Here is a 27290-nt window from a genome sequence, read left to right on the forward strand (position 1 = left end):
TCTTTTCTTCTTATAACGAGGACTTTGATTGTATCACTTCCTGTTCCGGAGCACAGCGGTGTTTTGCTGTATCTGTTAGCTGTTTAATCTGTGCAGTTAGATTGATCTAGATAACTAGATAACGATTTGTTTCACAGTGAAATCTTCACGTGCCTTAACTAAAGCACTCCCTCTGCTGAATCACCTCTAAATTATTTACACATTATTCACTTTGTGTGTTTTTAGGAATCCGCTAGCTTAGCGCAGCTACTAGCTCTTAGCCGATTTAGCATGGCGGCTTCTCCTGACTCTCCCGCACTTTTCTGCTCTGGGTGTGAAATGTTTAGTTATTCCTAGGCCTCCTTTAGCAGTAATGGTACTTGTAATAAGTGTAGCTTATTCGTAGCTTTGGAGGCCAGGCTGGGCGAATTGAAGACTCGGCTCCGCACCGTGGAAAATTCTACAGCTAGCCAGGCCCCTGTAGTCGGTGCGGACCAAGGTAGCTTAGCCGCCGTTAGTTCCCTTCCAGCAGATCCCGAGCAGCCGGGAAAGCAGGCCGACTGGGTGACTGTGAGGAGGAAGCGTAGCCCTAAACAGAAGCCCCGTGTACACCACCAACCCGTTCACATTTCTAACCGTTTTTCCCCACTCGGCGACACACCCACCGAGGATCAAACTCTGGTTATTGCCGACTCTGTTTTGAGAAATGTGAAGTTAGCGACACCAGCAACCATAGTCAATTGTCTTCCGGGGGCCAGAGCAGGCGACATTGAAGGAAATTTGAAACTGCTGGCTAAGGCTAAGCGTAAATTTGGTAAGATTGTAATTCACGTCAGCAGTAATGACACCTGGTTACGCCAATCAGAGGTCACTAAAATTAACATTGAATCGGTGTGTAACTTTGCAAAAACAATGTCGGACTCTGTAGTTTTCTCTGGGCCCCTCCCCAATCGGACCGGGAGTGACATGTTTAGCCGCATGTTCTCCTTGAATTGCTGGCTGTCTGAGTGGTGTCCAAAAAATGAGGTGGGCTTCATAGATAATTGGCAAAGCTTCTGGGGAAAACCTGGTCTTGTTAGGAGAGACGGCATCCATCCCACTTTGGATGGAGCAGCTCTCATTTCTAGAAATCTGGCCAATTTTCTTAAATCCTCCAAACCGTGACTATCCTGGGTTGGGACCAGGAAGCAGAGTTGTAGTCTTACACACCTCTCTGCAGCTTCTCTCCCCCTGCCATCCCCTCATTACCCCATCCCTGTAGAGACGGTGCCTGCTTCCCAGACCACCAATAACCAGTAAAAATCTATTTAAGCATAAAAATTCAAAAAGAAAAAATAATATAGCACCTTCAACTGCACCACAGACTAAAACAGTTAAATGTGGTCTATTAAACATTAGATCTCTCTCTTCTAAGTCCCTGTTAGTAAATTATATAATAATTGATCAACATATTGATTTATTCTGCCTTACAGAAACCTGGTTACAGCAGGATGAATATGTTAGTTTAAATGAGTCAACACCCCCGAGTCACACTAACTGCCAGAATGCTCGTAGCACGGGCCGAGGTGGAGCAGTAGCAGCAATCTTCCATTCCAGCTTATTAATTAATCAAAAACCCAGACAGAGCTTTAATTCATTTGAAAGCTTGACTCTTAGTCTTGTCCATCCAAATTGGAAATCCCAAAAACCAGTTTTATTTGTTATTATCTATCGTCCACCTGGTCGTTACTGTGAGTTTCTCTGTGAATTTTCAGACCTTTTGTCTGATTTAGTGCTTGGCTCAGATAAGATAATTATAGTGGGCGATTTTAACATCCACACAGATGCTGAGAGTGACAGCCTCAACACTGCATTTAATCTATTATTAGACTCAATTGGCTTTGCTCAAAATGTAAATGAGTCCACCCACCACTTTAATCATATCTTAGATCTTGTTCTGACTTATGGTATGGAAATTGAAGACTTAACAGTATTCCCTGAAAACTCCCTTCTGTCTGATCATTTCTTAATAACATTTACATTTACTCTGATGGACTACCCAGCAGTGGGGAATAAGTTTCATTACACTAGAAGTCTTTCAGAAAGCGCTGTAACTAGGTTTAAGGATATGATTCCTTCTTTATGTTCTCTAATGCCGTATACCAACACAGGGCAGAGTAGCTACCTAAACTCTGTAAGTGAGATAGAGTATCTTGTCAATAGTTTTACATCCCCATTGAAGACAACTTTGGTTGCTGTAGCTCCTCTGAAAAAGAGAGCCTTAAATCAGAAGTGCCTGACTCCGTGGTATAACTCACAAACTCGCAGCTTAAAGCAGATAACCCGTACGTTGGAGAGGAAATGGCGTCTCACTAATTTAGAAGATCTTCACTTAGCCTGGAAAAAGAGTCTGTTGCTCTATAAAAAAAAAGCCCTCCGTAAAGCTAGGACATCTTACTACTCATCACTAATTGAAGAAAATAAGAACAACCCCAGGTTTCTTTTCAGCACTGTAGCCAGGCTGACAAAGAGTCAGCGCTCTATTGAGCCGAGTATTCCTTTAACTTTAACTAGTAATGACTTCATGACTTTCTTGTTGTGTGGGCCGCCAGAAGAGGAGGTACTGCTGGCCCACCACCAAAGGGCGCCCTGCCTGAAGTGCGGGCTTCAGGCACGAGAGGGCGCTGCCGCCACGGACACAGCCGGGAGTAACAGCTGTCACTCATTAATGCCTGACAGCTGTCACACATTCTACATCATCGCACTCCATAAAACCCAGACGTCATCTCCACCTCATCGCCGAGATATCGTACTTCATTAGAGGTAATATCCTCAGCCTTTTTGTGGTATTTTCTGAATCTGTTTATTGTGAGTGTTTGCAGGTCCTTAGTTTGTGGAGGCTGTGCAAGACGGCACTCTTTTTCCTCTGAGGGATCGCTGCAACGTATTGAGTGAGAGGTGGAGGTGGCATTCCCACCGTTGTTGTTACTGGGTGTACACACACCCACACTTGACTGTCTTTGTTCTCGCCAGCAGTACCAGATCCGACAGTCGGGGACGGTGATCACCTGGGAATTCGGGACTTGGCGCCTCCAGTATTCACCAGGTTCCGTGGCGGCGGAAATCGTGTGGTTCCGGCTCTTCTCAGGACAGACGTCTTCTATCCTCGAGCCTGCCCACACGTCACCTTTTGTGGATTGACTGTAATTATATTCTGAGATTGTCTGTATGTTCGTTGTGCACATTTCACAACATTAAATTGTTACTTTTTGGCTCATCTATTGGCCGTTCATTTGCGCCCCCTGTTGTGGGTCCGTGTCACTACACTTTCACAACATTTCTTTGCTAATAAAATTTTAACTATTAGAGAAAAAATTACTCATAACCATCCCAAAGACGTATCGTTATCTTTGGCTGCTTTCAGTGATGCCGGTATTTGGTTAGACTCTTTCTCTCCGATTGTTCTGTCTGAGTTATTTTCATTAGTTACTTCCTCCAAACCATCAACATGTCTATTAGACCCCATTCCTACCAGGCTGCTCAAGGAAGCCCTACCATTAATTAATGCTTCGATCTTAAATATGATCAGTCTATCTTTATTAGTTGGCTATGTACCACAGGCTTTTAAGGTGGCAGTAATTAAACCATTACTTAAAAAGCCATCACTTGACCCAGCTATCTTAGCTAATTATAGGCCAATCTCCAACCTTCCTTTTCTCTCAAAAATTCTTGAAAGGGTAGTTGTAAAACAGCTAACTGATCATCTGCAGAGGAATGGTCTATTTGAAGAGTTTCAGTCAGGTTTTAGAATTCATCATAGTACAGAAACAGCATTAGTGAAGGTTACAAATGATCTTCTTATGGCCTCAGACAGTGGACTCATTTCTGTGCTTGTTCTGTTAGACCTCAATTCTGCTTTTGATACTGTTGACCATAAAATTTTATTACAGAGATTAGAGCATGCCATAGGTATTAAAGGCACTGCACTGCGGTGGTTTGAATCATATTTATCTAATAAATTACAATTTGTTCATGTAAATGGGGAATCTTCTTCACAGACTAAGGTTAATTATGGAGTTCCACAAGGTTCTGTGCTAGGACCAATTTTATTCACTTTATACATGTTTCCCTTAGGCAGTATTATTAGATGGCATTGCTTAAATTTTCATTGTTACGCAGATGATACTCAGCTTTATCTATCCATGAAGCCAGAGGACACACACCAATTAGCTAAACTGCAGGATTGTCTTACAGACATAAAGACATGGATGACCTCTAATTTCCTGCTTTTAAACTCAGATAAAACTGAAGTTATTGTACTTGGCCCCACAAATCTTAGAAACATGGTGTCTAACCAGATCCTTACTCTGGATGGCATTACCCTGACCTCTAGTAATACTGTGAGAAATCTTGGAGTCATTTTTGATCAGGATATGTCATTCAGTGCGCATATTAAACAAATATGTAGGACTGCTTTTTTGCATTTGCGCAATATCTCTAAAATTAGAAAGGTCTTGTCTCAGAGTGATGCTGAAAAAATAATTCATGCATTTATTTCCTCTAGGCTGGACTATTGTAATTCATTATTATCAGGTTGTCGTAAAAGTTCCCTGAAAAGCCTTCAGTTAATTCAAAATGCTGCAGCTAGAGTACTGACGGGGACTAGAAGGAGAGAGCATATCTCACCCATATTGGCCTCTCTTCATTGGCTTCCTGTTAATTCTAGAATAGAATTTAAAATTCTTCTTCTTACTTATAAGGTTTTGAATAATCAGGTCCCATCTTATCTTAGGGACCTCATAGTACCATATCACCCCAATAGAGCGCTTCGCTCTCAGACTGCAGGCTTACTTGTAGTTCCTAGGGTTTGTAAGAGTAGAATGGGAGGCAGAGCCTTCAGCTTTCAGGCTCCTCTCCTGTGGAACCAGCTCCCAATTCAGATCATTGAGACAGACACCCTCTCTACTTTTAAGATTAGGCTTAAAACTTTCCTTTTTGCTAAAGCTTATAGTTAGGGCTGGATCAGGTGACCCTGAACCACCCCTTAGTTATGCTGCTATAGACTTAGACTGCTGGGGGGTTCCCATGATGCACTGAGTGTTTCTTTCTCTTTTTGCTCTGTATGCACCACTCTGCATTTAATCATTAGTGACTGATCTCTACTCCCCTCCACAGCATGTCTTTTTCCTGGTTCTCTCCCTCAGCCCCAACCAGTTCCAGCAGAAGACTGCCCCTCCCTGACCCTGGTTCTGCTGGAGGTTTCTTCCTGTTAAAAGGGAGTTTTTCCTTCCCACTGTTGCCAAGTGCTTGCTCACAGGGGGTCGTTTTGACCGTTGGGGTTTTTACGTAATTATTGTATGGCCTTGCCTTACAATATTAAGCGCCTTGGGGCAACTGTTTTTTGTGATTTGGTGCTATATAAATAAAATTGATTTGATTTTTGATTTGACTTTGACAAATACAGTTCATTGATTCTCTTCAGGGGAGGTTCAGGGAATATGTGTGGCACATGCTTTGGCCTATTAATAGTCATGTGGGACAGCTGAACCCACCCACAGCTGCAGGACCGTTTTGTGGGGTCCACTTTAAATTTAGGCCCAGGCCTTGACCGAGGCCTCAGTGAGTATTTGGACCTCCTTTCATATTCGACGTGGACTATTGGGCGCCATGCAATCAGGGACATTCTCAGATGATGTGCATGCCGTGAATGTATGTGGGCATTGCGGCAGCTAGTGCAGATCAAAGGTTGGGCTTATTATCAGCCAGCAAACCATCATTTTGCATGAAGGCAACTGGGAATATTTCATGCCATACTGGAACGCAGATCATGTGTTTAGAATCTCCATTTGTTGCTCTGGAGAAGTTTGTAAGCTCAAAGTCATAATCACAAGACCAGTAGATATACATCTTGAGATGAGTCACATACAATATAAAGCGCCTTGGGGCAACTGTTTGTTGTGATTTGGCGCTATATAAATAAAACTGATTGATTGAATTGATTGATTGAACAGTGGGAAGGAAAAACTCCCTTTTAACAGGAAGAAACCTCCAGCAGAACAAGGCTCAGGGAGGGGCAGTCTTCTGCTGTGACTGGTTGGGGCTGAGGGAGAGAACCAGGAAAAAGACATGCTGTGGAAGAGAGCAGAGATCAATCATGATTAAATGATTAATGATTAAATGCAGAGTGGTGCATACAGAGCAAAAAGAGAAAGAAACACTCAGTGCATCATGGGAACCCCCCAGCAGTCTAAGTCTATATCAGCATAACTAAGGGATGGTTCAGGGTCACCTGATCCAGCCCTAACTATAAGCTTTAGCAAAAAGGAAAGTTTTAAGCCTAATCTTAAAAGTAGAGAGGGTGTCTGTCTCCCTCATCTGAATTGGGAGCTGGTTCCACAGGAGAGGAGCCTGAAAGCTGAAGGCTCTGCCTCCCATTCTACTCTTACAAACCCTAGGAACTACAAGTAAGCCTGCAGTCTGAGAGCGAAGCGCTCTATTGGGGTGATATGGTACTATGAAGTCCCTAAGATAAGATGGGACCTGATTATTCAAAACCTTATAAGAAGAAGAATTTTAAATTCTATTCTAGAATTAACAGGAAGCCAATGAAGAGAGGCCAATATGGGTGAGATATGCTCTCTCCTTCTAGTCCCCGTCAGTACTCTAGCTGCAGCATTTTGAATTAACTGAAGGCTTTTTAGGGAACTTTTACGACAACCTGATAATAATGAATTACAATAGTCCAGCCTAGATGAAATAAATGCATGAATTAGTTTTTCAGAATCACTCTGAGACAAGACCTTTCTAATTTTAGAGATATTGCGCAAATGCAAAAAAGCAGTCCTACATATTTGTTTAATATGCGCATTGAATGACATATCCTGATCAAAAATGACTCCAAGATTTCTCACAGTATTACTAGAGGTCAGGGTAATGCCATCCAGAGTAAGGATCTGGTTAGACACCATGTTTCTAAGATTTGTGGGGCCAAGTACAATAACTTCAGTTTTATCTGAGTTTAAAAGCAGGAAATTAGAGGTCATCCATGTCTTTATGTCTGTAAGTCAATCCTGCAGTTTAGCTAATTGGTGTGTGTCCTCTGGCTTCATGGATAGATAAAGCTGGGTATCATCTGCGTAACAATGAAAATTTAAGCAATGCCGTCTAACAATACTGCCTAAGGGAAACATGTATAAAGTGAATAAAATTGGTCCTAGCACAGAACCTTGTGAAACTCCATAATTAACCTTAGTCTGTGAAGAAGATTCCCCATTTACATGAACAAATTGTAATTTATTAGATAAATATGATTCAAACCACCGCAGCGCAGTGCCTTTAATACCTACGGCATGCTCTAATCTCTGTAATAAAATTTTATGGTCAACAGTATCAAAAGCAGCACTGAGGTCTAACAGAACAAGCACAGAGATAAGTCCACTGTCTGAGGCCATAAGAAGATCATTTGTAACCTTCACTAATGCTGTTTCTGTACTATGATGAATTCTAAAACCTGACTGAAACTCTTCAAATAGACCATTCCTCTGCAGATGATCAGTTAGCTGTTTTACAACTACCCTTTCAAGAATTTTTGAGAGAAAAGGAAGGTTGGAGATTGACCTATAATTAGCTAAGATAGCTGGGTCAAGTGATGGCTTTTTAAGTAATGGTTTAATTACTGCCACCTTAAAAGCCTGTGGTACATAGCCAACTAATAAAGATAGATTGATCATATTTAAGATCGAAGCGTTAATTAATGGTAGGGCTTCCTAGAGCAGCCTGGTAGGAATGGGGTCTAATAGACATGTTGATGGTTTGGAGGAAGTAACTAATGAAAATAACTCAGACAGAACAATCGGAGAGAAAGAGTCTAACCAAATACCGGCATCACTGAAAGCAGCCAAAGATAACGATACGTCTTTGGGATGGTTATGAGTAATTTTTTCTCTAATAGTTAAAATTTTATTAGCAAAGAAAGTCATGAAGTCATTGCTAGTTAAAGTTAAAGGAATACTCGGCTCAATAGAGCTCTGTCTCTTTGTCAGCCTGGCTACACTGCTGAAAAGAAACCTGGGGTTGTTCTTATTTTCTTCAATTAGTGATGAGTAGTAAGATGTCCTAGCTTTACGGAGGGCTTTTTTTATAGAGCAACAGACTCTTTTTCCAGGCTAAGTGAAGATCTTCTAAATTAGTGAGACGCCATTTCCTCTCCAACTTACGGGTTATCTGCTTTAAGCTGCGAGTTTGTGAGTTATACCACGGAGTCAGGCACTTCTGATTTAAAGCTCTCTTTTTCAGAGGAGCTACAGCATCCAAAGTTGTCTTCAATGAGGATGTAAAACTATTGACGAGATACTCTATCTCACTTACAGAGTTTAGGTAGCTACTCTGCCCTGTGTTGGTATATGGCATTAGAGAACATAAAGAAGGAATCATATCCTTAAACCTAGTTACAGCGCTTTCTGAAAGACTTCTAGTGTAATGAAACTTATTCCCCACTGCTGGGTAGTCCATCAGAGTAAATCTAAATGTTATTAAGAAATGATCAGACAGAAGGGAGTTTTCAGGGAATACTGTTAAGTCTTCAATTTCCATACCATAAGTCAGAGCAAGATCTAAGATATGATTAAAGTGGTGGGTGGACTCATTTACATTTTGAGCAAAGCCAATTGAGTCTAATAATAGATTAAATGCAGTGTTGAGGCTGTCATTCTCAGCATCTGTGTGGATGTTAAAATCGCCCACTATAATTATCTTATCTGTTTGTTGTGATTTGGCGCTATATAAAAAAAAAAATGATTGATTGATTGATTGAGCTAAGCACTAAGTCAGACAAAAGGTCTGAAAATTCACAGAGAAACTCACAGTAACGACCAGGTGGACGATAGATAATAACAAATAAAACTGGCTTTTGGGACTTCCAATTTGGATGGACAAGACTAAGAGTCAAGCTTTCAAATGAATTAAAGCTCTGTCTGGGTTTTTGATTAATTAATAAGCTGGAATCGAAGATTGCTGCTAATCCTCCCCCTCGGCCCGTGCTACGAGCGTTCTGGCAGTTAGTGTGACTCGGGGGTGTTGACTCATTTAAACTAACATATTCATCCTGCTGTAACCAGGTTTCTGTAAGGCAGAATAAATCAATATGTTGATCAATTATTATATCATTTACTAACAGGGACTTAGAAGAGAGAGACCTAATGTTTAATAGACCACATTTAACTGTTTTAGTCTGTGGTGCAGTTGAAGGTGCTATATTATTTTTTATTTTTGAATTTTTATGCTTAAATAGATTTTTACTGGTTATTGGTGGTCTGGGAGCAGGCACCGTCTCGACGGGGATGGGGTAATGAGGGGATGGCAGGGGGAGAGAAGCTGCAGAGAGGTGTGTAAGACTACAACTCTGCTTCGTGTTCCCAACCCTCGATAGTCACGGTTTGGAGGATTTAAGAAAATTGGCCAGATTTCTAGAAATGAGAGCTGCTCCATCCAAAGTGGGATGGATGCCGTCTCTCCTAACAAGACCAGGTTTTCCCCAGAAGCTTTGCCAATTATCTATGAGGCCCACCTCATTTTTTGGACACCACTCAGACAGCCAGCAATTCAAGGAGAACATGCGGCTAAACATGTCACTCCCGGTCCGATTGGGGAGGGGCCCAGAGAAAACTACAGAGTCCGACATTGTTTTTGCAAAGTTACACACCGATTCAATGTTAATTTTAGTGACCTCCGATTGGCGTAACCGGGTGTCATTACTGCCGACGTGAATTACAATCTTACCAAATTTACGCTTAGCCTTAGCCAGTAGCTTCAAATTTCCTTCAATGTCGCCTGCTCTGGCCCCCGGAAGACAATTGACTATGGTTGCTGGTGTCGCTAACTTCGCATTTCTCAAAACAGAGTCGGCAATAACCAGAGTTTGATCCTCAGTGGGTGTGTCGCCGAGTGGGGAAAAACGGTTAGAAATGTGAACGGGTTGGCGGTGTACACGGGGCTTCTGTTTAGGGCTACGCTTCCTCCTCACAGTCACCCAGTCGGCCTGCTTTCCCGGCTGCTCGGGATCTGCTGGAAGGGAACTAACGGCGGCTAAGCTACCTTGGTCCGCACCGACTACAGGGGCCTGGCTAGCTGTAGAATTTTCCACGGTGCGGAGCCGAGTCTCCAATTCACCCAGCCTGGCCTCCAAAGCTACGAATAAGCTACACTTATTACAAGTACCATTACTGCTAAAAGAGGCCGAGGAATAACTAAACATTTCACACCCAGAGCAGAAAAGTGCAGGAGAGACAGGAGAAGCCGCCATGCTAAATCGGCTAAGAGCTAGTAGCTGCGCTAAGCTAGCAGATTCCTAAAAACACACAAAGTGAATAATGTGTAAATAATTTAGAGATGATTCAGCAGAGGGAGTGCTTTAGTTAAGGCACGTGAAGATTACACTGTGAAACAAATCGTTATCTAGTTATCTAGATCAATCTAACTGCGCAGATTAAACAGCTAACAGATACAGCAAAACACCGCTGTGCTCCGGAACAGGAAGTGATACAATACCGCAGTGATAGCAACATGATAGCAACAAGGTTCAGGGTTCCAACCCAGCATGAGGGTTTTCAGTGTGGAGGCAGCTGAACTGTATTTTCAAACACTTCCAGCCACACGGGATGACCTTAAGAGGACCGTTTAGATAAGACACAATGAAAGGTTCGCTGATGTCAGTAACTGTGGGGTGATTCAGCATTTACTGTATTTTCCAGAGTTTAAGTCATGTTTTTTTAATTCTAGTTTGGCAGGTCCTGTGACTTATACACCAAAAAAAAAAGAGGTGATGGTCTAGTGGGAGATGGTCTCCCAAATAACTCGATGTCTCATTTTGGTTTTCAAGACAAAATAACCAAAACCAAAAGAAGAATTCCAGTTTTTGGACATCTAGACATCGTTGTCTGGATGACTTCTTCAACATTAACCAAACTAATGTGAATTGTTTTACTCATTTTTATTTCACGTGTAAGCGTTTGACACAATTGGATACCCAGTTTGTGAAATTTTCAAGCCTGGTTTTTGGAGCTGTGCAGATCTGGAGTGTAACTACAAACTGGGATGTGTCCCGCTCACCTCACTGCACAAGAGGAACAGCAGATACAGTAACTCAGTTAGACTTTCATGGCATCGACCCAAGAGTTAAAAATAAACGTGGTGTCAGCTGGCACTTTACAACTGGGCTCGAGTCACTTACAGTGCTGCACATGTTTCGTCACTCTCGTGCCCACTTATACCCATTTTAATGCCATCATGCTTGGCATTTTGCAGTCCTTCTGGCACTGTGCACGCTGTTGAACTGCTTTAGCTGACCAGGGCGATCAGGAACAGACATTTAAAGGACTTATCCGGACACACCTCGGTGCTCCTCCAGAGCTCTGATAAAGAACTTAACATTTGAAGCAGAGAATGTAGCTGCTGGTACTTTGCACTTCATGTTTGTCCTGCAAACACACAGCACTAAAAGGTTTTTAAGTCTAAAAAAAAATCCAACTTCAGAAAAATACACTTTGAGATGTGGAACCAATTTGTATTTATAAATATAACTTGCAAAACTGCATCTGATATTTATGAAGATATGCGTATTAACTTTATGGATCTTCATCTTTATCCAGATGGTCAGAAAAGTCTCATCTTCACATGAAACTTCTTGTCAGGCAAAGCATCCCAGTTAATGTGTGGCTGCTCAGAATCTGGAGAACTGTGCACACTGACTAACTCCTGCGTTACACACTTTGACATGAACTATTTTTCACACACTTTTCACAAGTGGAAAAATAGTTTAGTTTCTTCTGAACTGTCAGATAAACAAACAAACACCAATGGCACAACGTCCACACGTCTTAAAATCATCAGTTTTTTTAGTAAATGTGAAAAAAAATCTTATTTCAGATTATGTAATCTGCACATTGTTAGTAATTAATATAATATTGCTTCTTGCTACAAGGGGCGATTGAGAAGTTTTGAGCCTGACCAAAAAAGTGTAGGGTGTGGTTCTCTGTTTACCAGAATGGAAAAGATGGAGAACCATGCCCTATTCTGGGTCAAGCTCAAGACTTCTCAATCCCCCCCCCCCCCCCCATACATGTCCACAGAAACTGTGCAATGTGGCCTCGAGCTTGTAAGACCACCAGCATGATATGCTATCTGACCAGTAGGTGTCAGTTTTCTCTAATGTGCTGTTAAATGAGGCTTCAACTAATGAAGCTTTTAGTGAAGCAGTTGGTTGGGAGGCTTGTTGACGCATCACCATCACCACTCCATGTTTGTTATGTCACTTTAAAAAAAAAAGAAATATTTCTACCAAATTCCATTTACTGGGAGATGCTACAAGACCATGCGACCGTGTATGTTTTCACCTTTCTTTAGAAGATTCATGGAGGATCGCGAACACGTAATTGTGTTGTTATAAGTAGACGACTTGAAACTACAAATTTGTTGTAGTGTGATTTGGACAACGTAGTAGTGAATCGTTATTACAGAAATGACTTTTATACTTGTGCTGGACAATCGGACAGCCATTAATCATCAACCCTGCGTTGATCTTGATAAATGGTGCTGGTTGTGTGTATTTCATCACAGCTAATTGTTCAGTGTGTAGTTGTGTGTCTTTTGTGTAATCAGTATAAAGGTGGACACCTTTATGTCTGAAATCCTCTAATAATGCGTGCGTTCTTCTGGGACTGCTCGTTTTCTGATGTAATCGTATGTATGCGCACTGTTCAGCAGGCGTTGTGTTTAAATAGCGCACATGCTGTGTATGCTTAAGCAAGAATCCCTGACGTCGTTCGGTGAGCTCGCTCAGAACGTCCAGCCGCGTGATTCAGAGGTCAGCGTGCGATGACATCACCCGGCTGCTACGGAGGGGATTTTGGAGGCTGGGTGCACACTCATATTGTCACGCCTGAAATCCATCACAAAGAGCACATTACCGTCCCAGTGAGAGCTGAAAAACACAGAGGACCCTGAACACACCGCACGTCTGAACATGTGTGGCCGCTGCCCGAACGCTGCACAAACATAATGATTCACATGATTCACTTTACAAACGGTCATGACCGGTTTGGCTCAGACTGTATAAGACTTTGAATGTGATTTGAGGTATTTGCAAATGAAATTAGATTTTCTGTGAGGTGTTGTGTTTTGATTGGACACAGCTCGGTCACACCAGAACAGAAAAGGTGACAGTGCGCTTGAATCTATTCAGATCTGAACCAGATCTCCTTCATATCCTGCACCAAGTAACCCCCAAGGTTTAGTAAATGTCATGGCCCCTATGCAACCAGTAGGGGGCAGTAAATACCCACATCAAAAGTTACAGTATGAAATTTGAACATTTTATGGCCCCAGATTGTCAGTTTGGCTGCTTTTAAAGTATTTACATGATGATCCACATCACTGAAGGTATCAAAGGCAACATCAGAGTAAAGATATAGTTAATCTACCTCATCACTGCTGAGCTCTTGACCCACGAGACAACAGTTCATACTTTTATGTCCGTAAAACTCCTGACGTGAAGATGATAAAGGCTATGACAGGTATTATTATATGGTATGTGATTTTTGCCAACTTCTGATTGGCCCATTCGCCACTTTCTGAGCTGTACCACATGCCGAGTTGACCGCTGGTGGAGCCGAGTACACCTCGCGTGCAGCGTAATGCTAGCCAATCGAGCGACGCCTTCTATCGATAACGACCAATCAGATAACGCGATACAACGCGCACGACGTCATGACGTCTGTCTGTCTCTCTCTGTCTCTCTTTGTACACAATGCAGTAAAAACTAAGGGCACAGAAAAAAAAACGCTGCTGGCTGCAGCAGCTCCTCGGTCTTTTCTCACAAACGTGTTTAAATACAGTCCATAAAAGTCCTGCTCACACACTGATTGACAGAAACAGGACATGTCCACATCAAGTATCGGTTCGTTCGCGCGTGTGTACACGCGCATCTCGCGGTCAAAGTAGGAAAGATAAACTATCACAGAACTCAGAGCGCAGACCTGCAGCTCAGCACAAATATAAACTAGAAGATAAATCAGAGTGCAACTGCAATCTGTGCAGAGAACCTGCAGGCTGCGTTCTCACCTTCTCTCTGCCCCCTGCTGCGCGCACCTGACGCAGACATTCCTGTGTCGTCATGACACCACAGGAAGCTCGAGGCAGCCCCGGTGTGAAAGGGGCTTTAGAGATTGTGCTCATGAAGTATTTTGGACCTGCTGGTGCAGTATGACAGTAATAATAAAGAGCAGAAACTTGAGATTGATTTTTCAGTTTTAGTGTGCTTGACAAACTCCCAGTTTTCTTGTTTACCATATAATAAAACAGTTATAGACTTTTAATTTCCCCATCCTGACCAGGTCCACATAATCACGGGTACACCCCATCAAAAGTCTATAATTGTATAGTATTCGACTGAATTAGGATACACTCACCTGGTTGAAGAAAGAATCTCCTGGTAAACAACACAATTCATTGCACGGTGGAAAGCTGACCTTTGACCACAGTGACTGACCTTTGGAAAAGTTGACAGCACCAAACTTTGTGAAAATTGGTTCATTCATTTTCATGAATTTATACTTTCTCCCACCCCCCCACACACCTCTCTCTCTGTTTGTCTTTGTCTCTCTGTCTGTCTGTCTCTCTCTGTCTGTCTCTGTCTGTCTTTGTCTCTCTCTGTCTCTCTCTGTCTCTTTGTCTCTCTCTGTCTGTCTCTGTCTGTTTCTGTCTGTCTCTCTGTCTGTCTTTGTCTCTCTGTCTCTCTCTGTCTCTCTGTCTCTGTCTGTCTGTTTCTGTCTCTGTCTGTCTGTCTGTCTCTCTCTGTCTCTGTCTCTCTCTGTCTCTCTCTCTGTCTCTGTCTGTCTCTCTTTGTCTCTGTCTCTCTCTGTCTGTCTCTGTCTGTCTTTGTCTCTCTCTGTCTCTGTCTATCTTTGTCTCTCTCTGTCTGTCTCTGTCTGTCTCTCTCTGTCTCTGTCTCTCTCTGTCTGTCTCTCTCTCTCTGTCTCGCTCTGTCTGTCTCTGTCTCTCTCAGGTAGAAGATGAGGTCCAAAAGCAACGTGGTGGAGACCTCGGCCACCGGGGTGCTTGGGGTTTCCCAGGGCGACTGTAACATCAGTCATGAGCAGAAGGTTACGCTGCCTATGAAGAACCTAAAGGTCAAAGTTCAGCCGAGTGAGGGTGAGGAAAAGGTGGAGGTGGAAGTGATCTCTGATAAAGAGAAGCTCCTGCTGGACTCCACCGAGCCTGGAGACAAAATGGGGGACATTTTGGATCTGTCCAAAGAGAATGTTCTGAAGCTGCTGGGGATAATGGAGGGAGAGGTTCAGGTGGGTTTTTAACTCTCATCGTCTTTCATGTTGGCTTTATGTACAGTACGTAACCTGAACCACAGCTGGCTTCGTGTTAACGAGTACAAAAGACAAACAGAACAACTTGTCCATACGTGAAATGCGTTGTGGAAGAAAAAACCTGGTGAAAAGGAGACTTTCCACGAGGCCAGTTACTGTCAGTTTAATGCACAATAGCACCATCTTGTGGTTCAAAGTGTGATACACTATGTGAGTTTTATTGTTTATGAGGCAAAGCCACATTCATTCTTTCATTTTCTTTACTCGCCTGTTCCAGGTCAGGCTCACACTGGAGCTGGTTCAAGTTCAACTCAGCGTTATTGTCGTTCTTCTACTTACAGGGTGTGTAGATGAAGGAAATGTTGTTCCCGTGCGGACGACAGGTCCAATACACACAACCCCTGTGACACTGAGTGAGAAGATGTTCTTGGTCAAACAGTCTCCAATTTGTTTACAGTTTACATTTGACAAAGTAAGCCTGAATATTTCCTTGGGTGGGTGGTGATGTCAGCAGTAATGTTGCCTTGGAGACAAAGCTGAAGCAGGAGTCAATAATCTACATTTATAAATTGATGTTGTGTTCCAACTTTCACCTTCTATTTCAATTTCAATTTATTTTCCTTTATATAGCGCCAAATCACAACAGAGTTGCCTCAAGGCACACAGGTAAGGTCTAACCTTACCAACCCCCAGAGCAACAGTGGTAAGGAAAAACTCCTTCTGAGGAAGAAACCTCAAGCAGACCAGACTCAAAGGGGTGACCCTCTGCTTGGGCCATGATACAGACACAAATTACAGAAACAATTCACAGAACAATTCACGGACGAATATACGAGGTCTGTTAGAAAAGTATCCGACCTCATTATTTTTTTCAAAAACCATATGGATTTGAATCACGTGTGATTACATCAGACATGCTTGAACCCTCGTGGGCGTGAGAGAGTTTTTTCACGCCTGTTGGTTACATCATTCGCCTGTGGGCAGTCTTTGAGTGAGGAGTGGCCCACCCTCTCGTTTTTTTCATTGTTTAGGAATGGCTCAGAGACTGGTGCTTTGTTTGATCAAACTTTTTTCAAAAACTGTAAGGCACAACTGAGTGGACACCATTCGATAAATTCAGCTGGTTTTCGGTAAAAATTTTAACGGCTGATGAGAGATTTTGGTCTGTAAGTGTCGCTTTAAGGACGGCCCACGGCGCCTGATGGCGATCTGCACTCCGAGGCGGCGTCATCTCGCTGTTTTAAGCTGAAAACTTCCACATTTCAGGCTCTGTTCACCCAGGTCGTCGTCAGAGAACAGAGAAGTTTCAGAAGAAGTCGGCATGAGGAGTTTATGCGAACATTCTACTGTTAAAGGAGATTTTGTAATGAAAGAACGTGCGGGCCGGACCCGACCGCGGGGGGTCGCGACAGGAAAAACACCTCCATTGGAAACCTTAACGGACAAGTTGGAACATGCCCAGCTGTTAAACAATTTCTCAGATACTCACTTGTTGAAAGCCATCAAAAGCCGCCTGAATTTTACAAATGGTTTTCAACACGGAGGTGTTTTTCCTGTCGCGGCGCAGACGGATTTGCGGCGTCGTCACGGATCCGGCTCGGCGAATTTGCCCGCACGTTCTTTCACGCTTTGTGAGCTGTCCTTAAAGTGAAAGAAACTCCACAATCTCTCATCAGCCATTAAACTTTTCACCGAGAACCAGCTGAATTTCTCGAATAGTGTCCACTCGGATATCCCTCACAGGTCCTGAAAAAATTTTGATAAAGCAACGCGCGTCGTCTCCAGCAGCATCTCAGACAAAGGATTTCAGCCGAGAGGGCTGAACCAGTGCTCACTCAAAGCCTGCCCACAGGCGAATGACATCACCGATACGCGTGAAAAAACTCACGCATGTGCACGAGGGTTCAAGCATGTCTGGTGTAATCGCACGTGATTCAAATCCATATAGTTTTTTTTTTTTATAAAACTGCCGGTTAGTTTTCTAATAGACCTCGTACAAGAATTGCTGTTGGTGCACAGGACAGGAGGGTCGCCAACACAAATACAACTCCCATCTCTGGATGGAGCTGCACCTTAAACAGAGAAAAAACAGAATCAGGCATCAGAAAGACAAAAAATACAGTATAATTTGTCAGCATTAAACAACAAGAAAAACAGAAGAAATACTAAGGTGATCGCCCGCCGCTAGCCCTAAGCTTCACTAAAAGACCCAGAATTTAGGTAAAGTTGAGGCCGCAGCCCGCTCCAATTACTAATAACATGAATTTAAAAAAGTAAAAAGTGTAAAATTGATTTTATTGTTACTGTTTTATTGCTTTTACATTGATTTATAGTCTTCTGTGTTCTTCTGTTTTATACTGTAGCACTTTGGGATTTGGTGTCAAATGTAAAGTTCATTAAAAATAAAATTTATTATTATTATTATTATTATTAAAACAAAACTGTACCAGTATGCTAGCCATACGAAAGGGAAACTAAGTGCGTCTTAAGTCTGGACTTGAAAATCTCCACAGAATCTGACTGTTTTATTGACGCAGGGAGATCATTCCACAGAACAGGGGCACGATAAGAGAAAGCTCTGTGACCTGCAGACTTCTTATTCACCTGAGGGACACAAAGTAGTTCTGCACCCTGAGAACGTAAAGGCCGGGCCAGTACGTATGGTTTAATTAGGTCAGCTAGGTAGGGAGGTGCCAGTCCATGAATAATTTTATAGGTTAGTAACAGAACCTTAAAATCTGATCTCACATGGACAGGAAGCCAGTGAAGAGACGCCAAAATGGGTGTAATGTGGTCAAACTTTCTGCTTCGTGTCAAAAGTCTGGCTGCAGTATTTTGAACCAATTGGAGACCCCTAATGCTGGACTGCGGTAAACCAGAAAATAGGACAAGAGTGGCGGTGAAATTCGTGCTGAAGGCTTCAGCACGAAGCTGCTAACGGCGGAGCAAAAGCAACTCCGTGTTGAAGTCTCACAGGACATGTTGGACTCCGAAAAATGATGCCCACCTCTTCCACCATTTGGAAGATTCAGACGGCTTTCGGTGGCTTTTCAGTCATGTGACTATCTGAGAAATTGTGGAAGAGGTGGGCATGTCACAGCATGTCCTGTGAGACTTCAACATGAAGGTGCTTTTGCACCGCCGTCAGCAGCGGCACGAATTTCACCGCCGCTCTTTTCATGGTCAAATCTTCTGTCACAATGGAATGTGCCGAAAAAGTGCTGATGTCCACCTCTTCCGCAATTTCTCGGATAGTCACACGACGGTCCCACATCACCACAGCGTTCACTTTGGAATGATCTGGTCAGTTCAGCATGTTGATGGCCGACTGGAGCTTGGCTCGCTCTCCACCATTGTGTGGACGTCTTTAAACTGGTTGTACCGCTCCTTAATCTGTGTGATGCCCATAGGATCATCACCGAAAGCTGTCTGAATCTTCCGAATGGTTTCCACCTGGCTGTCGCCCAGTTTCTGGCAAAATTTGATGCAGTAGCGCTGCTCCAGTCGTTCTGCCATGTTCCTTACAATGAAAATCAGACGAGAGACAACACACGTCCTCACAGAAAGGCTGCTTGCCAGCAAATGACGCAGTCGACAGGTGTGAAAAAATTCACGCATGCGTACGAAGGTTCAAGGTTGGCTCATGCAAGCACACGTGATTCAAATCCATCAGGTTTTTGCAAAAAATAAAAAGGTCGGATACTTTTCTAACAGACCTCGTATGTGCCCAAGGGGTGCTATATAAAGGGAGAAAAGCAGGGGGCCTAAGACAGACACCTGTGGAACCCCAAATTTCATGTCAATAAGGTTAGAGGTAGTGCTACTGTACAAGACACAGTGAGAACGACTGGTCAAGTATGACGTCAGCCATGCAAGGGCACTCCCAGTAATCCCAAAATGACTTTCCAGCCTATCAAGTAGAATATGATGATCCACTGTATCAATTGCAGCACTGAGATCTAACAGCATCAAAAGCATAGTGGTGTCCGAATCCATTGCAAGCAAAAGATCATTCACCACTTTAGTGAGAGCCGTCTCTGTGGAATGATATTTTCTAAAAACAGACTGCAGTGGCTCAAAGAGATTATTCTCAGTAAGATAGTCTAGGAGCTGCCGTGACACCACTTTTTACAGAATTTTAGAGAAAAATGATAGATTTGATATCGGCCGATAGTTTTTCAGTACACTAGGGTCAAGATTAGGTTTCTTAAGTAATGGTTTAATCACTGCAGATTTGAAACATTTAGGAACAGATCCAGAAGTTAATGAAAGATTAATCATTTCCAGCACAATCGGCCCAAGAGTGGGCCACCTTCTGACTTATGAAGGCTCTGACAGAAGGACAGCTGCTGTTCATCAGTTGAAGAACTTCAGGTGTCTTTGTCGATAGTCCTTGGTCGCCTCCCACTGGAGGAGTTAAGTGCATATCCAACTCAATGGGTACACCAGGAGGTACACCTCACCTGTGCTGAGTGTGAGCCTTAATAAGTGACTCTGTGTGGTTTGTAAAAACCTTGTAAGTGTGAGTTTGATCTAAGCAGAGGGTCACCCCTCTGAGTCTGGCCTGCTTGAGGTTTCTTCTTTAGAAACACCACAGGGAGTTTTGCTTACCGGTGTCCCCTGTGTTCTTCCTCGTATGGTTGGTTAGATCTTACCCGTGTGAAGCGCCTCGAGGCAGCATTGTTGTGATTTGGCGCTTCATAAATAAAATAAAATGTGTCAGCTGACTTGAAGCGACCTTCTTTCACCCTCAGAACTGCAGCAGTTCACTGTGGCACAAATTCAACCAGGCGCTGGAAACATTCCTGGGATTTTTGTACACATGGACATGACAACATCACACAGTCGTCACACCAATTCACCACCAGTGTGAAGTGTTGATACAAAGTCTGACCCGAACATCTGACTGTGGCAACAGGAATCCAGATTCCTCAGACCAGGCAATGATTTTTTAGACTTTCTGTTGTCTGGGTTTGGTGAGTTTTGGTGCTCACTGTAGCCTCAGTTTGCTGTTCTTAGCTGACAGTAAGTGACACCTGGTGTGGACTTCTGCTGCTGGAGACCATCTGCTTCAAGGCTGCATATGTTGTATGTTCAGAGATGCTCTCCAGAACAACATTGATGGAACAAGTGCTTGTTTGAGGTATTGATGTCTTTCTGTTGGGTCAAGCCACGTGGGGTCATTCTGGCCTCTGCCCCATCACCAACTAGCCCCAATCAATATGATGGAAACTTATAAGTAATCCAGTTACCTAATGGGATTTTTGTTGTGATTATTTGGAATATTTATGGTTTGGAAATAAGAGAAAGTCATCCAGGTAGATGGAGTCATGAGCTTCCTGGTCAGAGGTGTTTTTCGATATGATGACACCCATGCAGGAAAATAAAGATCCAGGTTTTCAGTGTCCTGGTGCTTTTTGACGTTTCTGACTTACTGTATGGTTGTGAGATATGGACACTAAGAAATGACCTCAGGCATTGGCTTATCTGGTGTGACCTTTGCCCTACTGGTTCAAAGGGATTTGTATGTTTCCAGTTTGTGTGATTGCAACTTCGTAATATCTATCATCTGTCATTTGTGTCATCAGGCCAGAGAAGATGTTATCTGCATCCTGAAGTCCAAACAATCTTTACCAGAGATTCTAGCGTCACGTTATGGCTCCATGGCCCCCAGTGCCGCCCTTCAGGCTCTGCAGAGGGATGCCATTGTCACTGGCACCAAGCCGGGCGACCACAGTGTCTACCACCAGCCCATGATGGAAGTCAGTAATGAACTACTGTTAGAGACTGCAATTTTTTGAAAACCTTAAAAATGGTGTTTCCAAAAAGTCACTGTGACATTTCTGCCCATCATAGGTTTAAAAAAAGGTTTGCTTTATGTTAACCTCATAGAAATTTATGAATTATTCCATATTTTCTGGGGTATATGCAAGACCTTTTTTATATGTTTATTTATATTATATAAGACGGCTCTCGCTAAAGTGGTGAATGATCTTCTGCTTGCAATGGATTCAGACACCACCACTGTTCTGGTGCTGTTAGATCTCAGTGCTGCCTTTGATACCGTGGATCATCATATTCTACTTGATAGGCTGGAAAATCATTTTGGGATTACAGGGAGTGCCCTTGCATGGCTGACGTCATACTTGACCAGTTGTTCTCACTGTGTTTTGTACAATAGCACTACCTCTAAACTTAGTGACATGAAATGTGGAGTTCCGCAGGGGTCCATCTTAGGCCCCCTGTTTTTATGCCTTTATATAGCACCTCTTGGGCACATATTGCGGCATTTTCGCATTACCTTTCACTGCTATGCTGATGATACTCAGTTATACATGTCGATAACTGCTGGTAATCTTATCCACATGAAATTCTTAGAAGATTGCCTTGCATCAGTGAGAAGCTGGATGTCTAGCAACTTCCTACTCTTAACCCGTTTTGCCCCACTGGTAACAATTGTTGCCGAAGTGTATCACTGTCATTTTCTACTCACAATAAAAAAAATCTCAAAGGTACTAATGCAACTTTCTCCACTTATAAAAAAAAAAAATCTTGGCATAAACAGGTTAAACTCTGATAAGACTGAAATGATGGTTCTTGGTCCAGTGAGACATCGGCATCAATTTGACCAGCTAACGCTTAGCCTAGGCTCGTGTGTCATACATCACACTGACAAAGTGAGGAACCTTGGGGTAATTTGTGATCCTACATTGTCGTTTGACCTCCACATTAGAGATATTACTAGGACTGCTTTCTTACACCTGCGAAATATAGTGAAGATTCGTCCCATCCTGTCTATGGCTGATGCTGAGACCCTGATCCATGTGTTTGTCTCTTCTAGATTGGACTACTGCAATGTTCTATTTTCTGGTTTGCTGCAGTCCAGCATTAGGGCTCTCCAATTGGTTCAAAATGCTGCTGCCAGACTTTTGACAGAAAGCAGAAAGTTTGATCACATTACACCCATTTTGGCGTCTCTTCACTGGTTTCCTGTCCATGTGAGATCAGATTTTAAGGATCTGCTACTAATTGTTCACAGACTGGCACCTCCCTACTTAGCTGACTTGCTTAAACCCTATGTACCGGCCCGGGCTTTACGTTCTCAGGGTGCAGGACTACTTTGTGTCCCTAAGGTGAATAAGAAGTCTGTGGGTCACAGAGCTTTCTCTTATCGTGCCCCTGTTCTGTGGAATGATCTCCCTGCATCAATAAAACAGTCAGATTCTGTGGAGATTTTCAAGTCCAGACTTAAGATGCACTTATATATTGTTACTACGCTTTTTACTATTTTAAATTCATTTTATTAGTAAACGGAGCGTGCCGCAGCCTCAACTTTACCTAAATTCTGGGTCTTTTAGTGAAGCTTAGGGCTTGTGGCTGGCGATCACCTTAGTATTTCTTCTGTTTTTCTTATCGTTTAATGCTGGCAAATTATACTGTATTTGTTGTCTTTCTGCCTGATTCTGTTTTTTCTCTCTGTTTGAGGTGCGGCTCTATCCAGAGATGGGTGTGGTGTCTGTTTCTGTAACCCTCCTGTCCTGTACACCGGCAACATTTCCTGTGTTTTTGTTTAGTGAATTGTTCTGTAATTTGTGTCTGTATCATGGCCCAAGCAGAGGGTCACCCCTTTGAGTCTGGTCTGCTTGAGGTTTCTTCCTCAAATCATCAGAGGGAGTTTTTTCTTACCACTGTTGCTCTGGGGGTTGGTAAGGTTACACCTTACTTGTGTGAAGCACCTTGAGGCAACTTTGCTGTGATTTGGTGTGATATAAATGAAAATAAATTTAAATTTAAATTGAAAATATGTGGAACTCACATTGTAACAGCGTTTCCATTTGGACGAGTGTAACAAGGGACAGAAATTCAGCACGTGCACATCACAGCCTGTGCTGTTACTTAATGTAAGGACAGTTAAATTCCAAATATAGGCAAAATCCATAAATAATCATGCAATGGACAACATATTGGATGTTCTTTGATGCAATTTGGACAAAAAAATCATCACATGGACATGTGTTGCTGGCCTCCCAGCTTTGGAAACAGTGCAATGGAAGCATGATTTTTCATTATATAAGTTGCTATGGAGTATAAGTCACCTCCCAAACTAATAAACACACCGCGACTTATACTCTGGTAAATATGGGAGCCATATTTTATTAAAACCAGTTCCTTAATTTCTTCAGTAATTGTGGTATTATTTTAACAAACAAACATGGTGGTGATAATTAGTCAAACTGCAAACAATGGAAAAGGATGATTAAATCTAGATATGCTGCATTTTACAACTGCTGTTCGGTCCAAATATATATATATATATATATATATATATATATATATATATATATATATATATATATATATATATATATATATATATATATTCCACACACGTGTGTGTGTGTGTGTGTATATGTATGCATATGCATGTATGGGCTTTTTTTGTTTTCTGTTGAGACAAAGAGAAGTCAGACCTCGTCCATGGCTGCAGTTCCATTTGTGGTATTGATTGTGTGTTTTTGTCACCATCAGCTGGAGCGCCTCCAGGAGAAGCACAGGGAGACGTACCGGAGGATGTTGGGTCAGCTGCTCCTGGCGGAAAAGTGTCACCGCCGCACCGTCCACGAGCTGGACACGGAGAAATGCAAACACGCTGACTACATGAACAAGAGCGACGATTTCACCAACCTCCTGGAACAAGAGAGAGAGAGGTGAGGATGACATCACACTCACCCTTCTTAAAATCAAACATTAATCCTGGATTCTCATCAACAACAAAATATCTGGTTCATCTCTGAAAGCTTTCCCTTGTCGGAAAAAAACCCAACCAACCGGCTTTGCCGTTGAGAATTCAGCCCATGTTCTTTATGATGTCATCAAGCTGACTTTGAAGTATTTATTCACTGTGGAGCACCTTTTTGACCACAGCACAAACCAGCGTGTTAAAATTCCCACTTTTCAGAGTTGAATTTAGCTCACAAAGTGTTTTTTTTAAACACTTTCTTATTACATCTTGCAAAGTGTTGGAGAGGTTTATTGTAGCTGATCATATCAGGGTTAAATCAGGTGTAATTTCACTTTCTAGTAATGTCATTTCAACTCTGTCCAGGAGTTAAGGGAGATCTTACGTACATGTTGAGTTTTTGATGCCACTGGATGGCAACCATCCAGTGTCCTTGGCCTTTCCCAGTTCTTGGGATCCTTCGTGCCGCATCATGCACAGAAAAATGTGCCACATGTCCAAAATGTTGAAGCCGACAGCCCCTGACAAGGCAAGTGATGATCCTCATCTGAGCCATCCCAAAGTCTCCCCCAGAACAGATCGCTCAGATGGACCTGTGTCCCAAATAAGACATCTGATCGTCTTTGTCCCAGCTGGTGCCTTTGGCCATAGAAGTAACCTGTCATACGTAACGTGAATTTCTCCTCTGTGATCTGCATACTCTCTCTCTCTCTCTCTCTCTCTCTCTCTCTCTCTCTCTCTCTCTCTCTCTCTCTCTCTCTCTCTATATATATATATATAATATAATATAATATAATATAATATAAAACTCACTAAGGTTTCATCCTGTGATTCGCTCGGTGCTCATTACGTAATAAATTCGGGCTCTGAAACAATTTGAACAGACAGCTTTTAAAGAGTTATTTGCGCTGACAAGACCACCATCAGAAATTACTTTTGATTACATCGAAAACTCTCCTCGCTGACTGTTGTCACTAACTGTAAAATTCCCAACTCATTCCAAGCCAGCATTTTTTGGAAAGCCAGGATGGAGTTCATTATGTGCCGAGTCTGAGCTTCTTTTCTGTACTGAACTGGGCTGTGTACACAGAATATACACACATCGCTCCTTTTACAAAGACCGTGCTTTCTTGGGGAGAAACGCTCCTCAGGTGGGTTCCCAGAATCCCTCGATGTGCCGACCTCACCGTGGGTTAGTGTTTCCTCTACATTTGACCTCATCACCATTGATCAAACCCACTTGCACAGTATTAGAAGGAATGATTAAATACATGAAACGTGATGCCAGATTTAGTTTGTAAAATGTGCTCAATCAGTGTGTCACCCTTTAAGAAAAAGCAATATTAAAGTTTATTTTATTAAATAAACTTAAGTAAACATCAGGTTTTTCCCCTAAGTATCCTTATAGGTCTACTAATTCAATTCTTTTTGTGATTAAATTGGTCCACATTTTAGTTTATAAAAGTACTAGAGCTCTTGGCAAAATTCTATTGAACCTGTATTAATGCAAAATGTCCACCAGGTGGAGAAGCTGCTCTGTTTCAAGAACCTTGAGTATAGACTGCTCTGTGACAGGACAATGAACCTTTTTAGTAGTAGATACTTTGAACTGTACTTTAAGTGTAAGCGTAATAAACTTTGAGTACACATCTTGTTCCAGGCTGCACTATGCGTAATAAACTTTGAGTACACATCTTGTTCCAGACTGCACTATGCGTAATAAACTTTGAGTACACATCTTGTTCCAGACTGCACTATGCGTAATAAACTTTGAGTACACATCTTGTTCCAGGCTGCACTATGTGTAATAAACTTTGAGTACACATCTTGTTCCAGACTGCACTATAAGTGAACTTATAGGTGGTAGTTGCATCCTTACAGCACACTTTTTAGTTTATGAAAGTACACTTGCCAAAGCAACATTAGTGAGTTCCCAGTCTGACAAGGATTCAAACCAATGATGCTCTGATCACAAGTCTGCCTGGTTAACCACTAGTCCAGACTTTAAAGCATAGCAATACTTGTATAATCTAAAGTATTTTCACCTTATACTTGTACATTATGCAAGTATAAGGTGAGTATATTTGAACTCTCCCCATATACCTTTCAGTACAGACCAAGTATATTTTTCTGTGCATTTGTCAGCATACGCACCCCCTCCCCCCCAGCCAAAAAATAAAAAAGAGAAAATAAAACAAGAGAAAGTTTTGTTTGGTAACTTAATGTTTGCCAAAATTTCTTTGTCATTATCTTGCGCTGAAAACAATTTGAACAAATCTCACTGTGTTCAACAATATGAAATAATTTTTACTCCGTATCATCTGCCCGTAGAAGAAGGATAAACTTCTATGATCTATGCAGTATAATATCATAAAGTGTTTCTGGAGATTCAAAAATTGACTGGTGATTATCAAAGATATAGTTTACAATAAAACTGAATATTTTACTTTGCAAATTAAATTTTTTTATGTTAGCATTCTCAATGGAAAGAGTTGCTTACTACTCTTATAAAAGTGTTAGTCAGTGACAGTATTATGCTGTCATTCCATGAATGAGGGGATTGACCAGTTGTGATGAATCCGGATTGTTTTTTTTTCTCAAAAATATTACTCACCACTGCAATTACTTTACTGAGGAACAATTTAAGACTTGTTCCATGATAGATGGGTCATTCTCCATTATACATTTCAATATTAGAAGTCTTTCTACGAACTTGTTTAAAGTTCAGGATTGTTTAAAAATGCCAATAAATATTTTTCTGTTATTGCAGTTACTGAGACATGACTAAGGGATGAGCACATGGACACGGTCCAGCTTGAGGGTTGTGATTTTTTTTTTTCCTATAAATAGGATGAAGAAACGGGGCGGAGGCGTGGCATTTTTCGTTAGTTCAAGTTATCATTGTGAAATTGTTAACAATATGTCCTTTTCTCTTGAAAATATTATGGAATGTGTTACAGTGGAAATTAAAAGTGAAAAATAAAAAAAAACAAAAAAACAAAACATAATTATAAGATGCATTTATAGAGCACCTGGATCAAACATAATGTTTTGTGGATAAATTGACAGACATGTACAATACTTTTAAAAATAATAAACTTTTGTTTATCTATGGAGACTTTAATATAGATTTCCTAAATCCTCATAGTCAATTACATATAGATGAATGTATAAATTCTGTGTTTTGTTTGGGATTGTACCCAGTGATTACTCACCCA

At 42.0% G+C, this 27290-nt stretch overlaps 1 protein-coding gene across 2 annotated transcripts in view; it reads left to right on the top strand.

Moving 5' to 3' along the window:
* Positions 1-27290, top strand: part of LOC117532044 (filamin-A-interacting protein 1-like) — a 58957-nt gene that overhangs the window by 12684 nt on the left and 18983 nt on the right. The window contains exons 2-4 of one of the 2 annotated variants that reach the window (XM_034195269.1): positions 15017-15311; positions 20921-21094; positions 23862-24040. In XM_034195269.1, coding sequence (XP_034051160.1) covers positions 15024-15311; positions 20921-21094; positions 23862-24040 — 641 coding nt within the window. In that variant the 5' untranslated portion in view covers positions 15017-15023. The remainder of the gene's footprint in view (positions 1-15016; positions 15312-20920; positions 21095-23861; positions 24041-27290) is intronic. The other variant, XM_034195270.1, reaches the window with a different exon arrangement.

The sequence above is a fragment of the Thalassophryne amazonica genome, chromosome 19, assembly GCF_902500255.1.
Source record: "Thalassophryne amazonica chromosome 19, fThaAma1.1, whole genome shotgun sequence".
NCBI classification, from domain to species: Eukaryota; Metazoa; Chordata; class Actinopteri; order Batrachoidiformes; family Batrachoididae; genus Thalassophryne; species Thalassophryne amazonica.